This window comes from Eptatretus burgeri, chromosome 11 (assembly GCF_056783735.1).
Source record: "Eptatretus burgeri isolate ZD-2024b chromosome 11, Ebu_testis_v1, whole genome shotgun sequence".
Taxonomy (NCBI): domain Eukaryota; kingdom Metazoa; phylum Chordata; class Myxini; order Myxiniformes; family Myxinidae; genus Eptatretus; species Eptatretus burgeri.
Window position 1 is genome coordinate 36,625,566 of NC_140971.1, and position 23,836 is coordinate 36,649,401.

The 23,836-nt window shown below is 45.8% G+C and overlaps 1 protein-coding gene across 1 annotated transcript in view; it reads left to right on the forward strand.

Moving 5' to 3' along the window:
• The first annotated feature begins 1,143 nt into the window (after positions 1–1,143).
• Positions 1,144–23,836, forward strand: part of LOC147016877 (F-BAR domain only protein 2-like) — a 106,338-nt gene continuing 83,645 nt past the window's right edge. Inside the window, exons 1-5 of the mRNA XM_085846011.1 lie at positions 1,144–1,239; positions 9,355–9,399; positions 9,694–9,757; positions 19,328–19,352; positions 22,678–22,752. Coding sequence (XP_085702137.1) covers positions 1,176–1,239; positions 9,355–9,399; positions 9,694–9,757; positions 19,328–19,352; positions 22,678–22,752 — 273 coding nt within the window. The 5' untranslated portion in view covers positions 1,144–1,175. The remainder of the gene's footprint in view (positions 1,240–9,354; positions 9,400–9,693; positions 9,758–19,327; positions 19,353–22,677; positions 22,753–23,836) is intronic.

A 23,836-nucleotide genomic window follows, 5' to 3' on the forward strand; every position in this document is an offset into this window, starting at 1 on the left:
TTGATTCTGGGTCTAGCTCGACTCAGCTTTGAGGAGCGGCTGAAGGAGACAAGGATTTATACTATAGAAAGGAGGCGGTTACGAGGAGATATTATAGAGATGTTTAAAATAATGAAAGGTATAGTAAAATAAGTGCAGATGAATTATTGAACAGAGTAGACAGTGATAGGACCAGGAGCCATAGTTTGAGAGTAAAGAAGAGGAGAGTTAAGACGGTAGTGATGCAGGGGACTTTTACTCAGAGAGTAGTTAATGCATGGAATGGTCTCCCTGGAAAGGTAGTGGCAGCAGAAACAGTAGATAAGTTTATATTTGAATTATACAGGTACCTGGAAGTTATGGAGATAGAGGGGAATAGGGATGTTGATGGGACTTTTAGGTAGTTTCAGCATTGATGGGTGATTGTGTGCATGTGTACGGAGTGCTGTTGGTGGGGGGGGGGGGTGGGGGTGTCTCATCAAGGGGTGTTGTGTGGTTGTTGTGTGTTTATTTTTTTTTATACCCAAGACTGTCTTCGGCCATGCCTTATCCCCTGGAAAGATAAATGACGAAAAAATACTGATAATGATAATGAAATACAAAAACAAAGCACAAAAAAAAAAAACTACAAAAAGATGTCATTTTGCATTTAGCTTGTTTTGATTTGGTGTTGATAACTCGGTGCGGTGTTGACGTGGGATGATGGGCCGAACGGCCTCCGCATGCGTCGAATTTCCTTGTGTGTAATGAATGCCACGTGCTGCTTCCTTGCTTGACGTTCAGCATTTTAAAAAAAGGAAGGAACAAGGACAAACAGCCACAGGTTGGTAATAATAGCGGAGGTCAAATGGCGTCCTCATGCGAGTTTCTCGTGATTAGATGTCAGATTAAACGGTGTTCAAAAGAGAAAACGGAGAAAGGGTTTCACGGCATGAGTCCACAGCGCCTCATCGTGTCGAGGAAGGGATGTACGTTGTTGATGCTCGGTGGTGCAGCGCCCCCCCCCCTGCAAGATGTCAGACCTCTGGATCTGACCTTTCCTCAGAATGATTGAAGCAGAAATTTAAAGCATAACGAGCATTACGAGCCCCTCTGAAGGAATGTTTTCTCGAACCTTTTGACGAGTCACCCGATTTATATTATGAATACAGAGACGTCCTCAGGCTGCTGTCCTTGGTGCTGAAAGGGTTCTGCGCATGCGCACAGCATTCCTGTTCATGGCGGAGCGTCTGTGTGCGGACTGGCTGCACGTTGTCGCAGGTTCGTGTGTCTGTCCGTCCGTGTCTCCCACGGTATGTTCGCGTGTCCGTAACACTAATACTCCGAGTCGTCGTTTAAAATCAGGCGAAACATCCACCAAGCCGGTTGCTGAAGGTTATTTGTTGTTCCCGAAATCGAGAGCCTGGGCCCGTAGCAGGAAAATCGGCGTCGCACGTCTCACTTTCACAGGTTTTCATCGCTTCACGGGTTAACGTTCTGAAATAATTACACAGCTTCAACATCCGGCCTTTGATTAAAAAAATAAATAAATAAATCTGTCTAATTTGGTAGGATAACTTACTCGGCATTTTAGGTGCAGGCATTTTAGCAGAAATATTTGGTCAACCTCCCACAAATTGCAACAAAAGCAAACTCAACAGATTTTGATTCGTGGATGTGTCCTGAGTGACAGAAAAAAAGTCCTAAGGGATTCTCCGGGGGGAAAGTCCTGAAATCATGGAAAACCAATTTTGCCACCACCCGGCTTTGGGGAAAATGAGAAAATTGTGAAGATTGAGATTTTAATTTGTAAATGTATGTTTTTCTGCATTCTAATTGTTTCTAGTTGTGGTCAGTATATTGATATACACTAATAATTCAGTAAAAAGTGAAATGTATTGAGGGTAAAATAAAAAAAAATAAATAGAGTCAGGTCAGGTTCGATCTGTGACCTGCTACAGGTACCATGTAAACCTGTACTAACCTGTTCCATGGTCGGGTTGTCGGCGACTAAACCGTCTCCCCCACCAGGTTTTCTGGTGAGGAGGGTGTTTGGATATGGACACCCAGCAGGATTAAAAACAAAACCTGTCAAAGGGCGGAGGAGCTCCTTGTGAGCCAACGGCCATCCATATCTAGTGCCCAACTGTGTCTGCGGACGTCCTCCTGCAGTTGGGTTACTTCTTATTAGGAGGTTGGTGGCAGGATTTGCACTCCAGCCACCGTAAAACGCTTCATTCCGCAAAACGCAAAAACGCAAAAAAATCTGAAAACCCACTCCGTGGGAGTACCTCCTGTGCAGCTTCCCTTCGCAGGGCAGCTCACCGGATGATGGGATTGGGGCAAAGCCTTCGGGACCCCCAATCTTTGATAGGAGGGAAACCACGGGGTAACATCCCTGGGTCAGATTGCGGGAGAGTGTGTCGGAGTGGTGCTGAGGTGTCGTCCACCAGACGGCGGTCTCCTTGGGTTAACCTGAGGCGGTCCCTTCGGGTGGGTGCCTGGAATGTCCTATCCCTAAGAGAGGATGATCACCTGTCTCTGTTATCATCTGAGCTCAAGCGTTTGGACATCGGGATTGCAGCTCTCTCTGAGGTTCGGAGACCGGATTGCGGCGAGATAATGGTGGGTGGTTACACCTACTATTGGTCTGGTCGCTCTGATGGTTACCATACCCAAGGAGTTGCTGTAGCTGTGTCCAATAAGCTGACCCCAATGATAATTGAGGTAACACCGGTCAACGAGCGTATTATGAGATTAAGGATTCATCACTCCTTAGGTGTCATTTCCCTGGTCTCTATTTATGCTCCGACTGAGGCGAGTGATCTTACCGTGAAGGATGCATTCTACGCCACACTCGAGTCTGTGGTTGATCAGTGCCCCAGACGAGATACACTTCTAGTCTTGGGGGATTTCAATGCATCGACTGGAACTGATAGGGATGGTTATGAGGTGTGTGTTGGTCCCCATGGGTCAGGAACTATGAACCAGAATAGCACTAAGTTCCTTGACTTTGCAAGAAGTCATGGACTTAGGGTGGCTGGTTCATGGTTTCAGCGCCCGCAAGCTCATCGCTGGACTTGGTATTCCAACGCTGGCGGTGTGGCAAAGGAGATTGACCATGTCCTCATTGACGGTCGTTGGAGGATGATCCAGAACTGCAGGGTCTACCGGAGTGCTCAGTTCCTCAATACTGACCACAGGCTTGTTGTAGCAACTCTAAAGCTGCACCTTAAATCCTGGAGAATGGTACCATCCCAGCCTAGGCTGGATGTTGCCAAGCTCAGGGATGAGAGAGTAGCTGAGGAGTTTGCGAACAGGCTGAGTGGACACTTGGGGGGTCTGGGTGCTTTGGGGGGTCCTGAAGAGTTGTGGAGCACCTTCAAGACCACCGTCCTTGATGTTGCCGGTGGATGCCTTGGAGTTCACCGCAGGGCAAAGAAGAATTTTGTCTCTCAAGGGACACTGGATACCATTGACCAGAGTCGCAGGGCCAGGCTGAATGGCAGAGCTGAGCTGTTCAGGGAGCTGAGGCGTAAAACTGTACGTGCACTGAGGGTGGACAAGGAGGCCTATGTGCGAGGAATCTGTGAGGGGGTAGAGCATCACCTGTGGACAGGTGATTCTCGTCCCGCTTACAGGGGAATTCGCGCATTACGTTCATCCAAGCCCATCCCTCGGAGCACTGCAGTTCGAGCAGAGAGTGGTAGGCTCTTGACAGAGGAGTCTGAAGTGAAGGCCCGCTGGGCCGGTTACTTTGAGCGGTTGTACCAGGCTGATCCCCCAGCTGTCGAGTTGGACGTCAAGGGTGTTACAATCCCTGTTGCTGACCCTCGAATCAACTGTGGTCCACCATCGCTTGTGGAAACACGGGCTGCGGTGAACCAGTTGAAACGGGGCAAAGCTCCAGGGATCTGTGGCATCCATGCTGAACTTCTCAAGGCTGGTGGAAATGCTGCACTCGCGTCGTTGCATGCAGTTTTGTGCTCTGCCTGGAACACAGGCATCATCCCAACTGACTGGAAGAGGGGCCTTGTTGTCCCTCTCTGGAAAGGGAAGGGTGATCGCCAAGACTGCAACAACTACCGAGGGGTGACGCTGCTCTCAGTGCCGGGCAAGGTCTTTGCTCGGATAATTCTTGATAGGGTTCGCCACCATCTGCTTGAGCACCAGCGTCCAGAGCAGTCAGGCTTTACACCAAAGAGGTCAACGATTGACCGTATCCTTGCTCTTCGTGTCCTCACTGAACGCAGACGAGAGTTTCGGCAGGGGCTGCTTGCAGCCTATGTTGATCTCTGTAAAGCGTTCGATTCAGTGAATCGGGATGTCCTCTGGAGGATTCTTGGTCTTCGTGGGGTGCTACCGAAACTGATCGATCTGATGTCTGAACTCTACTCTGGTACTGAGAGTGCTGTGAAGTGTGGTGGTACCGCCTCTGACTTATTTCCAGTTGTTACTGGAGTTCGTCAGGGATGTGTACTTGCCCCCACACTTTTCAGCACTTGTATGGACTGGATTTTTGGGAGGATGTCGGAGAGATCAAGTTGCGGTGCATCGTTTGGCAATGTCAAGATCTCGGACCTTGATTTTGCAGATGATGCAGTCATCTTTGCGGAGACTTTAGACATCCTATTGGGGGCCCTCGAGGTGCTGAATGAGGAGTCGGAGCCGTTGGGATTACGGATTTCTTGGGTCAAAACAAAGATCCAGGCTTTCGGTGACATCTTGGATGCTGCTGTCCTGTCTGTGTCTGTTTGTGGTGAGGATGTTGAGGTCGTGGATAGATTCACTTACCTTGGCAGTGATATTCATGTCTCCGCAGGTTGTGAGCCGGAGGTCAATAGACGTCTGGGTCGGGCCTGGGGAGTCATGGATTCACTGGATCATGGGGTGTGGCGCTGCCGGTACCTGTGCGGGAGGACGAAAGTCCGAGTCTTCAGGTCCTTGGTACTTCCAGTCTTGCTCTATGGGTGCGAGACTTGGACTTTGACCAAGGATCTGAGACGGAGACTTAATTCCTTTGGTACCAGGTCTCTTCGGAGAATCCTTGGCTATCGCTGGTCGGATTTTGTGTCCAACGAGCGGTTGCTGAGAGAGACTCGGATGAGATTTGTTACCTGCATAGTCCGTGAGCGTCAGCTGCGGCTGTATGGACATGTGGCTCGTTTTCCTGACGCTGATCCTGCTCACCAGATTCTCTCAGCGAGGGAGTCTCATGAGTGGAGGAGGCCAGTGGGCCGACCACGTGCCTCATGGTTGCAGCAGGTTGACCATCATCTCAAGGAGATGGGGATGGGCCTGGCATCTGCCTGGGGGATGGCCAGACGGAGGCCCCTGGAGTACCGGCGGAAAGTGGACGCAGCGACGCGCTGTTCTGGCACATGCTCCCATACCTGACCTGACCTAAAATAAAGAATTATAGCTTTTTTGTCCCGAAAAATATAATATTTACCTGATACTGATTTTGGCTCCTGGACCAAAAAAAAAAAAAAAGAAACGTTGAAAACACAAGATGAAATGAAGTCTATGGCAATACAATATAATTATGTAAATCTTTGAAACATGACAAAATTCACAATTCCACTCGGGGCAATCACATCTGCCTGACGAAGGTTTCGAAATGAAAATGAAGATTCGCATTAAACTCAGAAACTACATCCATTATAAACTTACCATACATGTTGAGAACAATCAAGCGTATTAAAGTTAGAACTCGACAATGTCGTCATCATCCTCATCATTGTCACATGGAGTGTTTGTGCAGCCAGAGCCCCTGCAGTTTCCACAAGCTGGAGTGCACTCAATGTTGTGCTTCTTGCATGTGCATCTCATGGTGCTACATTCAGCCTGGCAGTTGCACCGAATGACACGTAACATCTTTTCAGGAGCTGGAGCTATTGATGTCTGAAGTGGCACAAAACCCTCGTCACACTTCTGTCAACCCCAGTCTGTCAGAAGAAGTTCATCTGCACATCCCTTCCATTTTTGGACTTGCAGATACACGCACAGGCTGTGATACTTTGCTTCTTCTGATGTTGGTGGTAACGTCTGTTGTTGCACGTGAGAGGAGCTCGAAGCCACCTTGTCCCAGTACCGCTGATACCGGTGTCCAGGGTGTCAGTTGACTTTCCGTTGTAGATTGTCACCAATGTTTTTTTCTCCTGCATCTGTCACATCACATATGGAAGCTGGATATGTATCAAAAACCTTGGCCTGCTCACGGAATGTGTTGTTTGCTTTGAACGCTTTGAGGGAAGCTCCCTTTCCAATCCCATAAAGACGAGATGAAGAACTGTGAGGCATGGTGTGCCTCACAGTTCTTCTTCTGAAGCTCTTCACTCAACATAAAAATGAATTGCTGTTTATTCTGCCTATTGGCAAGAAACTGTTCCTTCTTCATTGTGAGACGCATGTCAGCTGTAAATGTCACAGTAGTGCCAGCATTCCCTTTAGACCGTCTCTGGTGTGTCATGTCCTACGTGTTGGTACTCTCATAACCATCAAACACGACTATGGCATCTTCATACTTCTTCGTTACATATATAATCAGTGTACTGGTGGCATGTGTCTCTGTATGTAGATCCATGAGACCATGGAATGTGTTGAATAAGTGCCCTGCCATCCAAAACATACTGTTGCCCATCATTGGGGATATCGGCTGGGACATCGGATCCAAGAAGATCCCAGATGGCATCAGCAAAGACTGGCTTGTGTGCTTCTCGGAGCTGAAGAGAGGAATCAAAGAGGGCTGGCGGATAGCTGCACAGTTCATATTTGAAGGCCAACTCCAGTTCTTCTGCTGTCTGTGCAACAGTGATCAGTCTCTGGAAGAGGAGTTGTGGGTCAACCTGGACTTGCTCTCCATCAATCTTGACAGATGACTTCATGCCGAGGGTGACAACTTGGTCTTTCCTCTTAAATGTGTACTCGGCAGGTGTTTTCCCATCCATAGATTTCAATATTTTGGCTCCTACAGCATGTGCTGTATCGACGTTGACGGTGGGGTGTGTATGAACTCCAGTGGCAATGTTCCTCAGATGTGGATCACTACTGAATGGATTCCGTTCCTGTAAATACTGAAGAGCTGATAGTGTGACCTTCCAGTCACGAGATTGTCTTGCCTTGGTCATGTCCTTCTTCTGCTCTCCAGTGTTGTAGTTCACACCTGTGAGCTCCTGCATTGCCTGGTTTATTTCTGCACAGGCAGGCATTGATAGTAGCCATACCAGCCGTTGTTGCTATGTCATTCCTCGCCCTCGTGTGAGCCCCCCGCTGGTCTTCAAACTTCTCATCAGAACTTGTTCGATGATCAGGTCAGATGAAAGACCTGCCCACAGGCGATCACTTCGTCGAACCACATGGAACCCCTCATCAAAACGTTGTTGGACATTGGGATGTTGAGTTTTGACGTTGGACATCTGCAGATACACCCTCACAGCTTCGGCATACAGGTTGTGGCCCGAGGCTGCCAGGTAAGGCAGCATTTCCTGGATGGCCTGCAGATGGAGTGCCCAGTTACCAGTGCGCTCTGCCGGATGTATGTGCGTAGAATGTCTAGCATGTCCATATACTGAACCCAGAGCGCTGAAGTTCTAGAAGATATCTTTGCAGACTCGGCATGCTTCTGAAGGTGGTCTTTGATTCGTTTCAAGACATCAGACTTGCATACTTCTTCCACAGACTGGGGTTGGCAGAAGTGTGACGAGGGTTTTGTGCCACTTCAGACATCAATAGCTCCAGCTCCTGAAAAGATGTTACGTGTCATTCGGTGCAACTGCCAGGCTGAATGTAGCACCATGAGATGCACATGCAAGAAGCACAACATTGAGTGCACTCCAGCTTGTGGAAACTGCAGGGGCTCTGGCTGCACAAACACTCCATGTGACAATGATGAGGATGATGACGACATTGTCGAGTTCTAACTTTAATACGCTTGATTTTTCTCAACATGTATAGTAAGTTTATAATGGATGTAGTTTCTGAGTTTAATGCGAATTTTCATTTTCATTTCGAAACCTTCGTCAGGCAGATGTGATTGCCCCGAGTGGAATTGTTATTTTTGTCATGTTTCAATGATTTACATAATTATATTGTATTGCCATAGACTTGATTTCATCTTGTGTCTTCAACGTTTCTTATTTTTTTTTGCTCCAGGAGCCAAAATCAGTACAGGTAATTTTTTTTTTTCGGGACAAAAACATTGACATTTTTGGACAAAAAAGCTATAATTTTTTATTGTACCCTCAATACATTTCACTTTTTTTATAATTATTATTGTATATCAATAAACTGACCATAACTCGAAACAATTAGAATGCAGAAAAACGTTTATTTACAAAATAAAATATCAATCTTTACAATTTTCTCATTTTCTCCGAAGCCGGGTGGTGGCCATATTGAATTTCTATGATTTCAGGACTTTCCCCCCCCCCCCCCGGAGGATCCCTTAGGACTTTTTTTCTGTCACTGAGGACATATCCAGGAATCAAAATCTGTTGAGTTTGCTTTTGTTACAATTTGTGGGAGGTCATCTGACATTTTGACTGCACTATACAGGAGGTATTTAAATATGCTGTATTGTGCACGTGGGTTCGCATCAGGATCCAGGTGTGAACCGTCACCTTGGTGCTTCACATGCAGGGCGATGGATCAAAGTGTGTGTGTGCGCCTTCCATCGGAACGACGTTAAGCTGGATGACTCATCTGCAAGTACTGGGGGGCGGTCGTGCATGTTAAAGATGATCTCAATGCCTAAATTCGAGACTAGCCGAGTTATCACCAGCATTATGAACAGATTCCAAATTACTGTTAGTATAACGTCAGCCACGGTGTGTGTGTGTGTGTGTGTGTGTGTGTGTGTGTGTGTGTGTGTGTGTGTGTGTGTGTGTGTGTGTGTGTGTGTGTGTGTGTGTGTGTGTGTGTGTGTGTGTGTGCTTCGAAGTTCGTGAATGGGTCCAGGTAGGCAGGGTCATCTTTGGCATGAAGGACATCGTTGAGTCCATCAAATATGAGACAATCTTTTGAGGATTTACACAAGACCCGATGCTTCGCATTTCCATGAATTCCACAATTAAAACTACAAAGACTACCTGGCTGGGAAGAGCACCTTGGCTTGTCCATTGCTAGCAGACGGGACACCCGGCTAAACATACACTCGAAGAACGGCGTACTCGTTGATGCAGCCAACGCCTTGCCTGCGAAGCACCAGGGTGACAGTTTATACAGTCGAGTCGATAAATCAAACCGACTAGACGGTTGAGCTCTCCCCTAAGCCCCCTTCCCTCCAACTCCCCCTCTCCCTCCCTTATTGAAGAACTGCAATTCGGTAATGAGTCATTGTGCGTTCTGTTAACATCGCCAGGACTCTGAAGGACTCCCTGGTGTCTTTGCTTACAGGACCTGTGGAGCTCCAACCATGTGAACCTTCAGCCATGATTGGAGGTTGGTGTCTGTAACACAAGGTTCGCGGTTAGCTGAGATCTTTCAAATATTTGAGTAGAAATTAATTTTAAAAAAGCTCACACTGTTCATACCCTTTTGATTCCACATTTCCTTTCCACTCAAATGATATCATCTAAATTTACATTTATTATTATTATTATTATTATTATTATTATCTGAATAACACCTGTTATCTCTTCGTTCAGCATTTTCGTTTTATTGATTATCTGGTTAATGCACCACCCTGCCTGACCCCATCCTTCTCCCAAACTATCACAACACCTATCGTCTTAGGACTGAGAAAACGAACCAAACTCGGTTTTGGAATCAAGAAGAAGGAAAGAGATGCAGAATCGCTGTAAGTACTACACTGAATGAATGAATGTTCGATGAATGTATCTGTAGGTATAAAATATGGTCTTCACTCTGTCGGGTCCTGTGTGCTTCATTCCACCAGTTTGTTAAGATCTCTCCTCCAGGACCTCGTCTCAATCTCTCATGAATGTCCATCGTGGAGCTGTACCAATTGATTCAAAACAGACTTTACCAACCTTGACCTTTTGTTGATCTTTTGCCAGCAGATGCAAAAATTATGAATAATTTCTCCTGTGTCCCTGGAACCAAACAAAATATATTCATAACAAAGGTCAAAGCTCGTCGTACACTCCCCTCCCCCTCCCAACATGATTAATCTATGTATCATCTCTTCTTCTTCTTCTTCTTCTTCTTTCGGCTGCTCCCGTTAGGGGTCGCCACAGCGGATCATCCGTATGATCCGCATAGTGATTTGGCACATGTTTTACGCCAGATGCCCTTCCTGACGCAACCCTGGACGCCTCTTACAACACAGGGATATGGTACACCTATTTTAACCAGGGTATACACCGGCCCAGTACACTGGTACTCATTTCACCGACCTCGGAAGGATGACAGGCTGAGTCAACCCCCTGTTGTATTAATTCAGTGGCCCAACGGGGCTTGAACTCAGGACCTTTTGGATCCCAAGCCGCTGCCCTAACCACTGCACCAACACCAGGCTCTATCATCTATCTATCTATCTATCTATATGTCAATGCAAGTTGCCCGATTGCATCTGAATGGGGTAAATGTCGTCACCACAGCACGTATAATGCAGAATAAAACCTCCTGGCTCTGGACAGTGAATGCGGAGGTTTAAAACTATCGATGTTCACAAAGGGCGGAGGAGCTCCTTGTGAGCCAACGGCCATCCATATCTAGTGCCCAACTGTGTCTGCGGACGTCCTCCTGCAGTTGGGTTACTTCTTATTAGGAGGTTGGTGGCAGGATTTGCACTCCAGCCACCGTAAAACACTTCATTCCGCAAAACGCAAAAACGCAAAAAAATCTGAAAACCCACTCCGTGGGAGTACCTCCTGTGCAGCTTCCCTTCACAGGGCAGCTCACCGGATGACAGGATTGGGGCAAAGCCTTCGGGACCCCCAATCTTTGATAGGAGGGAAACCACGGGGTAACATCCCTGGGTCAGATTGCGGGAGAGTGTGTCGGAGTGGTGCTGAGGTGTCGTCCACCAGATGGCGGTCTCCTTGGGTTAACCTGAGGCGGTCCCTTCGGGTGGGTGCCTGGAATGTCCTATCCCTAAGAGAGGATGATCACCTGTCTCTGTTATCATCTGAGCTCAAGCGTTTGGACATCGGGATTGCAGCTCTCTCTGATGTTCGGAGACCGGATTGCGGCGAGATAATGGTGGGTGGTTACACCAACTATTGGTCTGGTCGCTCTGATGGTTACCATACCCAAGGAGTTGCTGTAGCTGTGTCCAATAAGCTGACCCCAATGATAATTGAGGTAACACCGGTCAACGAGCGTATTATGAGATTAAGGATTCGTCACTCCTTAGGTGTCATTTCCCTGGTCTCTATTTATGCTCCGACTGAGGCGAGTGATCTCACCGTGAAGGATGCATTCGACGCCACACTCGAGTCTGTGGTTGATCAGTGCCCCAGACGAGATACACTTCTAGTCTTGGGGGATTTCAATGCATCGACTGGAACTGATAGGGATGGTTATGAGGTGTGTGTTGGTCCCCATGGGTCAGGAACTATGAACCAGAATAGCACTAAGTTCCTTGACTTTGCAAGAAGTCATGGACTTAGGGTGGCTGGTTCATGGTTTCAGCGCCCACAAGCTCATCGCTGGACTTGGTATTCCAACGCTGGTGGTGTGGCAAAGGAGATTGACCATGTCCTCATTGACGGTCGTTGGTGGATGATCCAGAACTGCAGGGTCTACCGGAGTGCTCAGTTCCTCAATACTGACCACAGGCTTGTTGTAGCAACTCTAAAGCTGCACCTTAAATCCTGGAGAATGGTACCATCCCAGCCGAGGCTGGATGTTGCCAAGCTCAGGGATGAGAGAGTAGCTGAGGAGTTTGCGAACAGGCTGAGTGGACACTTGGGGGGTCTGGGTGCTTTGGGGGGTCCTGAAGAGTTGTGGAGCACCTTCAAGCCCACCGTCCTTGATGTTGCGGGTGGATGCCTTGGAGCTCACCGCAGGGCAACGAAGAATTTTGTCTCTCAAGGGACACTGGATACCATTGACCAGAGTCGCAGGGCCAGGCTGAATGGCAGAGCTGAGCTGTTCAGGGAGCTGAGGCGTAAAACTGTACGTGCACTGAGGGTGGACAAGGAGGCCTATGTGCGAGGAATCTGTGAGGGGGTAGAGCATCACCTGTGGACAGGTGATTCTCGTCCCGCTTACAGGGGAATTCGCGCATTACGTTCATCCAAGCCCATCCCTCGGAGCACTGCAGTTCGAGCAGAGAGTGGTAGGCTCTTGACAGAGGAGTCTGAAGTGAAGGCCCGCTGGGCCGGTTACTTTGAGCGGTTGTACCAGGCTGATCCCCCAGCTGTCGAGTTGGACGTCAAGGGTGTTACAATCCCTGTTGCTGACCCTCGAATCAACTGTGGTCCACCTTCGCTTGTGGAAACATGGGCTGCGGTGAACCAGTTGAAACGGGGCAAAGCTCCAGGGATCTGTGGCATCCATGCTGAACTTCTCAAGGCTGGTGGAAATGCTGCACTCGTGTCGTTGCATGCAGTTTTGTGCTCTGCCTGGAACACAGGCATCATCCCAACTGACTGGAAGAGGGGCCTTGTTGTCCCTCTCTGGAAAGGGAAGGGTGAGCGCCAAGACTGCAACAACTACCGAGGGGTGACGCTGCTCTCAGTGCCGGGCAAGGTCTTTGCTCAGATAATTCTTGATAGAGTTCGCCACCATCTGCTTGAGCACCAGCGTCCAGAGCAGTCAGGCTTTACACCAAAGAGGTCAACGATTGACCATATCCTTGCACTTCGTGTCCTCACCAAACGCAGACGAGAGTTTCGGCAGGGGCTGCTTGCAGCCTATGTTGATCTCTGTAAAGCGTTCGATTCAGTGAATCGGGATGTCCTCTGGAAGATTCTTGGTCTTCGTGGGGTGCCACCGAAACTGATCGATCTGATGTCTGAACTCTACTCTGGTACTGAGAGTGCTGTGAAGTGTGGTGGTACCATCTCTGACTTATTTCCAGTTGTTACTGGAGTTCGTCAGGGATGTGTACTTGCCCCCACACTTTTCAGCACTTGTATGGACTGGATTTTTGGGAGGATGTCGGAGAGATCAAGTTGCGGTGCATCGTTTGGCAATGTCAAGATCTCGGACCTTGATTTTGCAGATGATGCAGTCATCTTTGCGGAGACTTTAGACATCCTCTTGGGGGCCCTCGAGGTGCTGAATGAGGAGTCGGAGCCGTTGGGATTACGGATTTCTTGGGTCAAAACTAAGATCCAGGCTTTCGGTGACATCTTGGATGCTGCTGTCCTGTCTGTGTCTGTTTGTGGTGAGGATGTTGAGGTCGTGGATAGATTCACTTACCTTGGCAGTGATATTCATGTCTTCGCAGGTTGTGAGCTGGAGGTCAATAGACGTCTTGGTCGGGCCTGGGGAGTCATGGATTCACTGGATCATGGGGTGTGGCGCTGCCGGTACCTGTGCGGGAGGATGAAAGTCCGAGTCTTCAGTTCCTTGGTACTTCCAGTCTTGCTCTATGGGTGCGAGACTTGGACTTTGACCAAGGATCTGAGACGGAGACTTAATTCCTTTGGTACCAGGTCTCTTCGGAGAATCCTTGGCTATCGCTGGTCGGATTTTGTGTCCAACGAGCGGTTGCTGAGAGAGACTCGGATGAGATTTGTTACCTGCATAGTCCGTGAGCGTCAGTTGCGGCTGTATGGACATGTGGCTCGTTTTCCTGACGCTGATCCTGCTCACCAGATTCTCTCAGTGAGGGAGTCTCATGAGTGGAGGAGGCCAGTGGGCCGACCACGTGCCTCATGGTTGCAGCAGGTTGACCATCATCTCAAGGAAATGGGGATGGGCCTGGCATCTGCCTGGGGATGGCCAGACGGAAGCCCCTGGAGTACCGGCGGAAAGTGGACGCAGCGACGCGCTGTTCTGGCACATGCTCCCATACCTGACCTGATGTTCACAGTTTTGAGTTATGTGCAGTTTTGTGGTCCACACTAGTAGTTTATGGGCTCAGGGTCGTTGGTCCGCTCACTTTTCGGATGTAAAAAGTAATATAACCAGAAACTATTCAGTCAATTCCTTTGAACGTAAAATTACCTTTTCGTCAACTTGTGTCACTGAGAACCATTAACAGTAAGTGACTATTACGTTGTCAAAGGACACTCCCAGCAAACTCCCTAGATATTCCACATGCTATTGGGAACGAATTCCCTTGCAACAGCCTGGTGTAACCAGGTTATCTGCTAGAAGTAAATAAGTTTACCCTGTACATGCACAAGCCTCAGATATGTCAGATATGTTCAAAATAACCGAATCCGGATTCACAGTGCGTTCACTGGTAGCAATCCATCAGGGGGTGGGGTGGGGGTAGGGGGGAGGCTTGGAGGTAGTTGTGTAAGACACATCCTTCCACTTCACTTCCACCGACCCACCTGGTCAGGAGCCTGCAGTACGTGCAGGTGCCCGTTTGGTGAGCTGAGAAAGTTATCCAAGTATTGCATTGTGTAGAGGTATCTTTCAGAAGCTTGGTGAGCTATTCCAAGTAACAATCCCTATCCTGTACACATAATACATTTTATTTCGCTCCGATCTCTTCAGCTTCCTGGGGTTTCTACGCATGCGCACCGAGCATTTTGGGGGTGGAATACGTCATTTTTAAAGTGCCATATTACAAGTGGATTGATTGGAGATGTTGAAGATGATGAATGGGGTATACAAATTATATGCAGTCTTTCAGCAGAATGGATGGTGAAATAATCAGGGGTCATAGCCTGAGAGTAAATAAGAGGAGAGTTATGGTTGAGATGGTAGTAAGGTGGAGTACTTTATGCAGGGAATGGTCTCTCTGGAAGGGTAGTTGCAGCAGAAAAGGTAGATAAGTTTAAACTGGAACTTAATATGTATGTATAAATTTTTGGAATAGAGGGGTACATGGTAATTGGCAGGAATGGTAAGATGTGCATGGATGATTGTATACATGTGCATGACAGCGTCGTCATTCGACTTAGTGACGTCATGGTTGGAGTGTCTGCTCTGAGTCTGCATGATCAGTGGTTCAAACCCTGGTCGAGTACATGTTGCTACCTTACATGATGGTCAGCATTTTAAAGGATAGAACACAGACAAACAACCATTGTGCAGGCTTAGTGATCCTATTAGCCTTCTGTGTTGAAACTCCTTGTAAGGTGACTTGTGTTATTATTATTTTCGATATAATAATATGCTTGTCAGTCTTTCCGTCACTTATATCGAGATGACGAATTGAATGTTGTCCGTCGTTATTTAATTTCAACGTTGTGTCTGCACAGCATGTACATCTATGCATCATGAAGAATATAATTAATTTGGGATCATGTATTAACACAATTAGGGCATTTATATGAGGCAATGAAGAAATAATATGTCATAATGTAAACATGCCATCTTGCTTTGAAGAACGGGAAGTAAGAGGGAAGTGAGGAGAGAGAACAAAGAGTTGGTAGAGGGGGGGTTGAGGTTTTGGGAAGGCAGGGGGTTGAGGGCAGAGTAGGGAGGGTTTTTTTCGACTGAGTGGGGAGGGCATCGAAGCTTGTGGGTTGACGATTTGGGATTGGAAAGGGGGGGGGGGGTTGAGGACTTGGGGTTGGGAAAGGGGGGGGGGTTGAGGACTGAGGATTTGTGGGGAGCAGAATGGACGACTTGGGGGTGAGGGTGATTTAATTTAATCAAGTGACTCTTCATTGCATAATATTGTTGAAGTTACATTTTACATTACTTAGAGTTCCCACAGCTACCTGCTAGTTATTACCCCCTCCCCCCACAGTGAGAGATGGGACTTAGCAATCACTTGTGTGTGTCTTCGTCTGTCTGTGTCTGTCCAGACCGTAACTTTTTAACCATTTGAGCTTTTGTCGTCAAATTTTCAACAAACCTTAATTATGACAATATGGAGAACCGAAATGAATAATTTGGGCTTAAGGTCAAAAGGTCAAAGGTACCGTTTAGCACAGGGTTTATTTTAAGGAAATTTTAGAATTGCACAAATCTTTGAGGTCTGTGCCATGGCCCAGTGTTTGAGATTCTCTGAGTCTGAGAAGCATTTGTAATGGCCATTTTTTTTAAACATTTTATTGATTTTAAGTTCCTTTGTATCCTTTGACAAGGTATACAACACAGGATGCCTCACTGGCCTCTATAAAATTAGTATCATTAGCTAAAAGTATAACCGTAAATATCCAAGTGCATTCAAAACGTGCAGAAATTTGGAACAGCCTTGCTAACTACTCAATGTCTCATTTTTAAATTTATTATAAATATAAACTCAGTTTTTGTTATAAATTTTAGTACTGCACAAAATTGGATTTAGAACTGCACAAATTGATTTAGAACTGCACAAGTAGGGGTCTACTGCACGTTCAAATAAACCCTGGTTTAGCATACGGAAGAAGAATAAGTCCGAATACAAAACGGATGGGCTTTCCATTTTCAGATGCTTTCTCGTTATTATTACATTTTGATGTTTGTGAAAGCATCTCATCAAAAGGTGAATGTGCTGTCGGTGTTTGCTCATCCTTGCTCCACCACTCCCCCCCCCCACATTCCAGTGGGATTAAATAAATAAACATGTACTGTATGTTGAATGAATGTGGTGTTGATAAAGTGCCGCCATTCTGGGCCAAATGCCTCCTGTGTCCAAGTTCCTTTGTATTTTATCAAATAAGGTACCGTATGTAGTTTCAACACTTGTGCTTAGAATGCAGACATATCTTCTAAGGAAGTATTTAAGTTGTGATGTCATGTGATCTCATGCTAGCTTTGAGTGTTGCCTCTTTTGTTGTTGATTATCAACACAAATGATGCATGTTCGATTTTAGTTGTGAATAATATGGGATGCCCCCATTTTGCTTTACACATGAGTGGCCTATCTACATATTGGGAGTTGAGATCAATTGTTAAATTGTTAAATCCAATTGTTAAATTGATTTAACAAGTTAAATCCACTTGTTAAATTTATTTCGTTTCCCCTTTTTGCATACATTATACAGGGGCCTGCAAAAGTATTCACCCCACACCAATAATGCCACATTTGGATGAATTCCAAATGATGTAGAAACAATTTTTCCAAATTAACTCTTTTTTTTTTCATCACTGAAGAGATCAAACTAAACACTGTTATAGTTGAAGGAGGTTACCTGCGAGGAATACCTGCAAAAACACATGTACAAATCAAATTTCACTGGTTGCAAAAGTATTCAGCCCCTGAGGTCAGTACTTGGTGGAAGTACCTTTTACAGCAACAACTGCCCTGAGTATTTGTGGGTAGATCTCTACCAGCTTTTCACAGTGAGATGGTGAAATCTTTGCCCATTTTTCACGTGAACATTTCTCTCGTTCTGCCAACTTTGATGGGGATCGTCGATGGACACAATTTTGAAGTCTCGCCATCAATGTTCAATTGGGTTCTAGTCTGGACTTTGATTGGACCACTCAAGAACATTTAATGTATTCTTATTCAGCTACTCCAATGTAGCTTTCGCTTTGTGCTTCGGATCATTGTTCTGCTGAATTGTGAATCTCCGACCCAGTTTCAGATTCATGGAGCTGACTCAAGCAGGTTTTCATCAAGGATTCTCCTGTACTTTTCACCATCCATTGTCCCTTCCATCCACTGGGACCATACTCTGTGCAGAGCGTTGGTGCTGCCGAAGCAGTCTCCTTGGCTATTGGGTACAATCCTGGACGGGTCGCCACTCCGACACAGGATACCAGCATGCTGGCACTCATTTTGCCGACCTCGGAAGGATGACAGGCAGAGTCAACCCCACCTGGTATTAATTCAACAGTCGAGTGGGATTTGAACTCAGGATTCTCGGATCCTAAGCCCACCACCCTAACCATTAAGCCAACACCAGGCATATTGTCCCTTCCAGCCTGACAAGCTTGCCAGTCCCTGCTGATGAAAAGGAGCCCTGCTGACATGATGCTGCCACCAACATGCTTGGTGTTGACTGGGTGATGTGCAGTGTTAGGTTTTTGCCAGACGGAATGCTTTGAATTTAGATCAAAAAGTTGAATTTTTGTCTCGTCTGATCAAAAAAACTTTTTCTCCACATTCCTGCAGCATCATTAAGATGCTTTTTCACAAACTCCATACGAGCCTTTCGATGTGTCTTTTTCAGTAATGGCTTCTTTCTTGCCACCTGTCCATGGAGGCCAGCTTTGTGAAGGGAATGGGATATTGTTGATTGATAAACACTGACCCCTATCTCGGACACAGAGCCTTGCAGATTTTCAAAGTCATTGTTGGATTTACAGTGACATCCCGAACTAGTTTCCTGCTTGCCCAGCCGCTGAGTTTAGATGGGTGACCTGATCTGGGTAGAGTGTAGATGGTATGATATGTCCTCCATTTCTTAATGATGGATTTCACTACACTCAAAGGGACAATGAGTGACTTTGAAATCTTCTTGTAACCCTCTCCTAAACACTGCTTCTCCACCACTTAATGTCTGACTTCTTCGAAAAGGTTCTTGGTCTTCATGTTTGCCTTGTTGGTTGACCAAGTGAGTTGAACATTAAAACTCCTTCGATAAGTGGGGGAGATTACTTTTTAAGTTAAACCACTGATTACATACAGGTGAAACCTATTACACTTACTTTTTAACCTTTCAAACATAATTTGCTCCTGACGTGATTCAGGGTTAATTAGGTAAAGGGTTTAAATACTTACGCAACTGAGAATCATATGATTTTTCTCGGTTAATTAAACCTATTCACATTTTATCTGCATTTTTCTGATTTATCTTTATCACTTTGAAGTTGTTTGTGAAGACTCTATTAAGTTTGATTTGAAAGCATCATGAAATGATGTATTTGTGAAAATGGCATCAAAATCAAAATCTATGATTATATTTATGGCATCAAAATGTGAAAACGTTGGAGGGGGTGAACACTCTTGCAAAGCCACTGCATATATGTGGAATCTTTTCCTCGGAAATGTCTGAATTGGGGAAAGGACGAGGGTATTTGTGAAGGTGACAGATTTTAGAGATGGTATTTGCGGAGACAGGAAATGGAGATGTTAAACTATTGTCATAACTGAAAGGTGTAATTAAATTGTGAGTTATACTCGAGCCACCCTTTCTAAAGAGCCCGATATTCTCTTTCCCATGGGGAAAAAAGCTGGAGGAGGTGAACTCGTAAGCATGTGGGGGAGATGAGGTTCCTTGAGAAAGTAAAGGTAGAGGTACTGACTAAGATAAAGATATGATTGTGGAGATTGATATCAATGTATATGATGAGCTGACAGTGATGAGGTTTAAATCTATGAATGAATTAAGGTTTAGAAGGGCATATAGGTCGAGGAACACATAAGTGACGCTGTGAACTGCTGTGCCTGCAGGAACACACAGGAGGGGGACAGCACGGTGAGAAATATCAACACTACACATACACTACAACAGAAGTACTGCTGCTTTATCTATCCTAGTGTGTGTGTGTGTGTGTGTGTGTGTGTGTGTGTGTGTGTGTGTGTGTGTGTGTGTGTGTGTGTGTGTGTGTGTGTGTGTGTGTGTGCGTGTGTGTGTCAGTCATTGTGTTTCCTCCATAAACGATAAAACCTAACAGCCTGAAATGTTGCATGCATACTAAGAAAACTCCAAGGAAGTGCGAGAGTGAAAATTGGGTGTTTGGGTAAATTATAACACACCTTATGAAGATGATTAACGGCCTTATTTAATTATATCCTTTATCAGGCGCATCCTCGGTCATCGTTCTCTATGAGGTCTGAAGGGGTCTCCTAGGTAACCTCACTGAGGTCTGAAGTAGCCATGATTTTTGGCCTGCTCAACCTTACCTTGACTTGGAACAGGCCACAACGATTTCTAAATGATAAAGTTTTTTTTCTTCTTCACTTTCCTCACTCATATTATCGAATGCCTGTTGATCATATCTCTGAATTGTTGGGTACATTGCAATGCTGATAAACGCCTGGAGATGCCAGCGTTCATGGCTTTATTTCATTTGCGCAGATGAATAACCGAGAGAACCTCTTAAACTAACCATTATTACAAAATGTAAGCTCCAGATTTCAAGGTATCAGCAGTTCCGACTCTCCAAAAAAGTGTTCATTTGTCCAATTCGGACATAGTTTGGACATTCGAACATCGCTGCTATCGCTTGGCATCCATTCAATTGGAGTGCTTGCTTGAGTGTTTAAGGCACTTGCTGAGGGCCCCACAGTGGACGGCGCTACAGTTCCTTTCCCGAACGGGATGGACTGTTGGCAGTTGCTGAGAGGTAGAGCGTGTTCTAATAACACGTTTTCGCTACAGCGTGGATTTAATTCAACAACAACAACAACAATAACCGCGCAGGCATTGTTCTCTCGACTTCTATCTTAACAGGATAGGGCGTCACCCCAGGGGGTTGTGTGACCGGTATAAGGTTCCTGAGGATTTGGTTCATGTTTTCTGTCTCTGCCCTCGGTATGATAAGCCCAGATCGCGTCAACTGCATTCTGTCCGTGTCATGGGGATCACGTGGTCAGGCCTGCTGGATGTGTTTTGCCATCTGACTCTGACATCTGTGATTTGCCCTTTCCATTGTTATTATCCCCCGCCAACCAACGAAGTTGGCGGGGGATATAGAAATGGGTTCCGTCCGTCCGTCGCATTTCGTTTCCGGAGCTTAACTACAAAACCCCTCAAGATATATTTACGAAATTTGGTGCACATATCAAGCAAGTGGTGAACTGGTGCCTTTTGATATTTAGAGATTTCCCCCAAAAAAATTTCTGTCGCTTTCCATGGAAACAAAGTCTTCGATATCCCCCGCCATAGTAAATGAGGACAAGTTGCAAAAGGCACCAATTCAATTTATTCTTGATGTGTGTACCAAATTTCATAAAGAAATAGTTAATAGTTTTGCAACTATGCTCTGGAAACAAAGGTTAACCTCAATTATTTCTTAATACCCAACTTGTTTCCATGGAAAATGACAGAATTTTTTGGGGGGGAAATCTCTAAATATAAAAAGGCACCAGTTCACCATTTGCTTGATATATGTACCAAATTTCGTAAATATATCTTGAGGGGATTTGTAGTTGAGCTCCGGAAACGAAATGTGACGGACAGACGGAACTCATTTTTTTATCCCCCGCCAACTTCGTTGGTTGGCGGGGGATAATAATGGAGCAAAATTTGGGATCCAGATCAAAAACAGAATTTTGTGTTTCAAACTAGGTTTCTGCCCCACCCTACCACCCAAGACCATCATCCATCCATCCATCCATCAATCCATTGGACCATAATCTGTGCAGAGTGTTGGTGCTGCCTAAGCAGTCTCCTTGGCTATTGGGCACAATCCTGGACAGGTCCTCACTGAGACACAGGATACCAGCAAGCTGGTACTCATTTTGCTGACCTCAGAAGAATGACAGGCAGAGTCAACCCCACCTGGTATTAATTCAACAGCCGAGCGTGATTTGAATTCAGGATCCTAGGATGCCAAGCCCACCACCCTAACCATTAAGCCAACACCGGGCATCAAGACCACCAGCAGAGATAAAAACACCTTTATGCACAAACTGAGGTCATGCTGATCATATGCAGCAAGTCTGGATGTAATCGGCGCAGAACTGTTGGCGGATTCGCATGACAAACAAACATCTGTCCATTAATTATGGTGAGGATACAGGGTGGGAAACAATAAAACATTGACAGAGAAAGAATCTGCCGAAACACGCTTATTCTAAACTACAAATATGGACTCGCCTACCAAAACCTAACCTCAAAAACAACCACACACGTACGTACAGGAGTGGTACAAGACAACGAAAATGGGAAAGAGAAACAAGATGGGGGATAGAGCAAGGGTGGGCCTTTCTTCTGCCTGAGGCATTGTCGGCTGGATGGACACCCGGGTCTTGCGGGGCGGAGGAGAGGCGAGGCGAGTCGGTGGTGAGCGGAGGGCAGTCCTGTCTTCACTGCTACGGACTCCAGACACTCACCAATCCAAATATCCCGGCTGAATTCTGATCAAAGGCCCAACTCCCACTGCATTGGCCACACCTGAATTAACTGTCTCCACAGGAGAACCCCAGCTGATTCAACTGGCATAAGATCTCGGCTCTCTGCTGCTGTACTATAAGCGATTCTGTAATTCGACTGTACTGTCCAAGCGATTGCGTGCTGGCTCTTTTATATGTCCTCTGGTACAGGCTGTCACTGCGACTTCCGTTTGGGTCGTGCGCTCCGTCGCGCGATTCCTCGGCATTGGTTCCTGAGTGCCTAGACGGCACATGCCAGAAACCTCGCCTACAGGCGTGCTACGACATGAGGCATGTGTAATGAATAAAATATAAGGGGATGTGAGTAGAAATAAAAGAACATGTAATCTATGGAAATGCAGAGGGATGGCGGGAAGATTAGAAGCGTCACTAAACAATTGATCCTGACAGCGTTAATTGGGGGTAATGAAGAGAAGACTATTCTCAACATTGATAAAAACTGGGAATTAAAAAAAAAATATATAAATATTTTACTGAATTTCTTCATCATATAATGATGGAATTGTTTGTTTCGGCTACATTAATTTTTCAACTGATATTTTCCAGCTACATTAACATATGTGGTAATGGAAACAAAGAGCAATAAACAAATGATTGTGATCTTTTTTTTCAGTTCTAATATGACATTACTTGAAAAGCATGAGCAATATTATCAAGTGAAACGCATTGCCTGTTCTGTGTAGGCATCTCTCACCAAGCAGAAACTCTGTAACGCAACTGCAAATGGTTTCTTGGGTGACATCGACTGGCAGAGATATGTGAGTGTTGAACTGCAACCAGTGCTTTATGAGCCCGTACCCCGCGCAGTGGGACATGGGGTTTGCAATCACTTCTTTGTGTGTGTGTGTGTGTCTGTCCGGGCCATAACTATTTATCATTTGAGCTTTTGTCTTCAAATTTTCAATAAAGCTTCATTATGAGAATATGGAGAAGACAAATTAATAATTTGTTCAAAGGATCAAGGGTCAGCGTCATATAAAATTGTCAATTTTCGTCCAATTGACCTGAAATTTTAATTTTCATTTGAGCTTTTGTCATCAAATTTTCAACAAACCTTCATTATGAGAATATGGAGAAGACAAATTTAGAATTTGGTCAAAAGGTTAAAAGGTCAAAGGTACCGTTTAGCATACAGAAGAATAAGAGGTCCAAATTCAAAGAGGATGAGCTTTGCATTTTCAGATGCTTTCTATTTCCAATATAAAATGGTTCTCACGAGGTGTGCAAATTCCTGTTATATTCTCGGCTCTAAATTCTTGTAATATCTAGAATGTACTCTCAAGTACTGCAGAATTTACTGGACAAAGTAAGAGCACTATACTGTTACGTTTGAGGGGGGGGGGGTATGCATTCAAAGGGTAATTAGGATGTTTAATTAGGTATGCCATGCTGTTCGAGTTTACCAGGATCTCGATGTAATAAGTAGCAATTCAGTGGTGATAAGTTGTCTAGCAAATGTTCATTTCTTCAAGGGGGAAATGATAATTGTCACGCAATTAGAGAGGGACACGGGATAGGGTAAGTGTGTCTGCGTAAACCCCTTTTGGTATTCTCTGGAGAATAGCCGTGACGTCACAGGACAGTGCAGCGGATGGCTCTGCCCCGTGATCACGATTGGCGGAAGGCGATGGCGGTGGGCCAATAAACGGCTCGATTGGAAGTGACGAGGACCAAGGATAAAAAGGTTCTGTTCGGGGTCGAAAAGGGAGAGGAAGAAGATTACAACCAAAAAGATCGTGTTTTTTTGGTGTAGAGGCGGTTGCGCGGAGAGCATCCTTGTTGTTGTGCTGATTCGATCGTGTTCTTCATCGTGTCTTGGAGCCTTGCTGGGCCTCGTGCCTC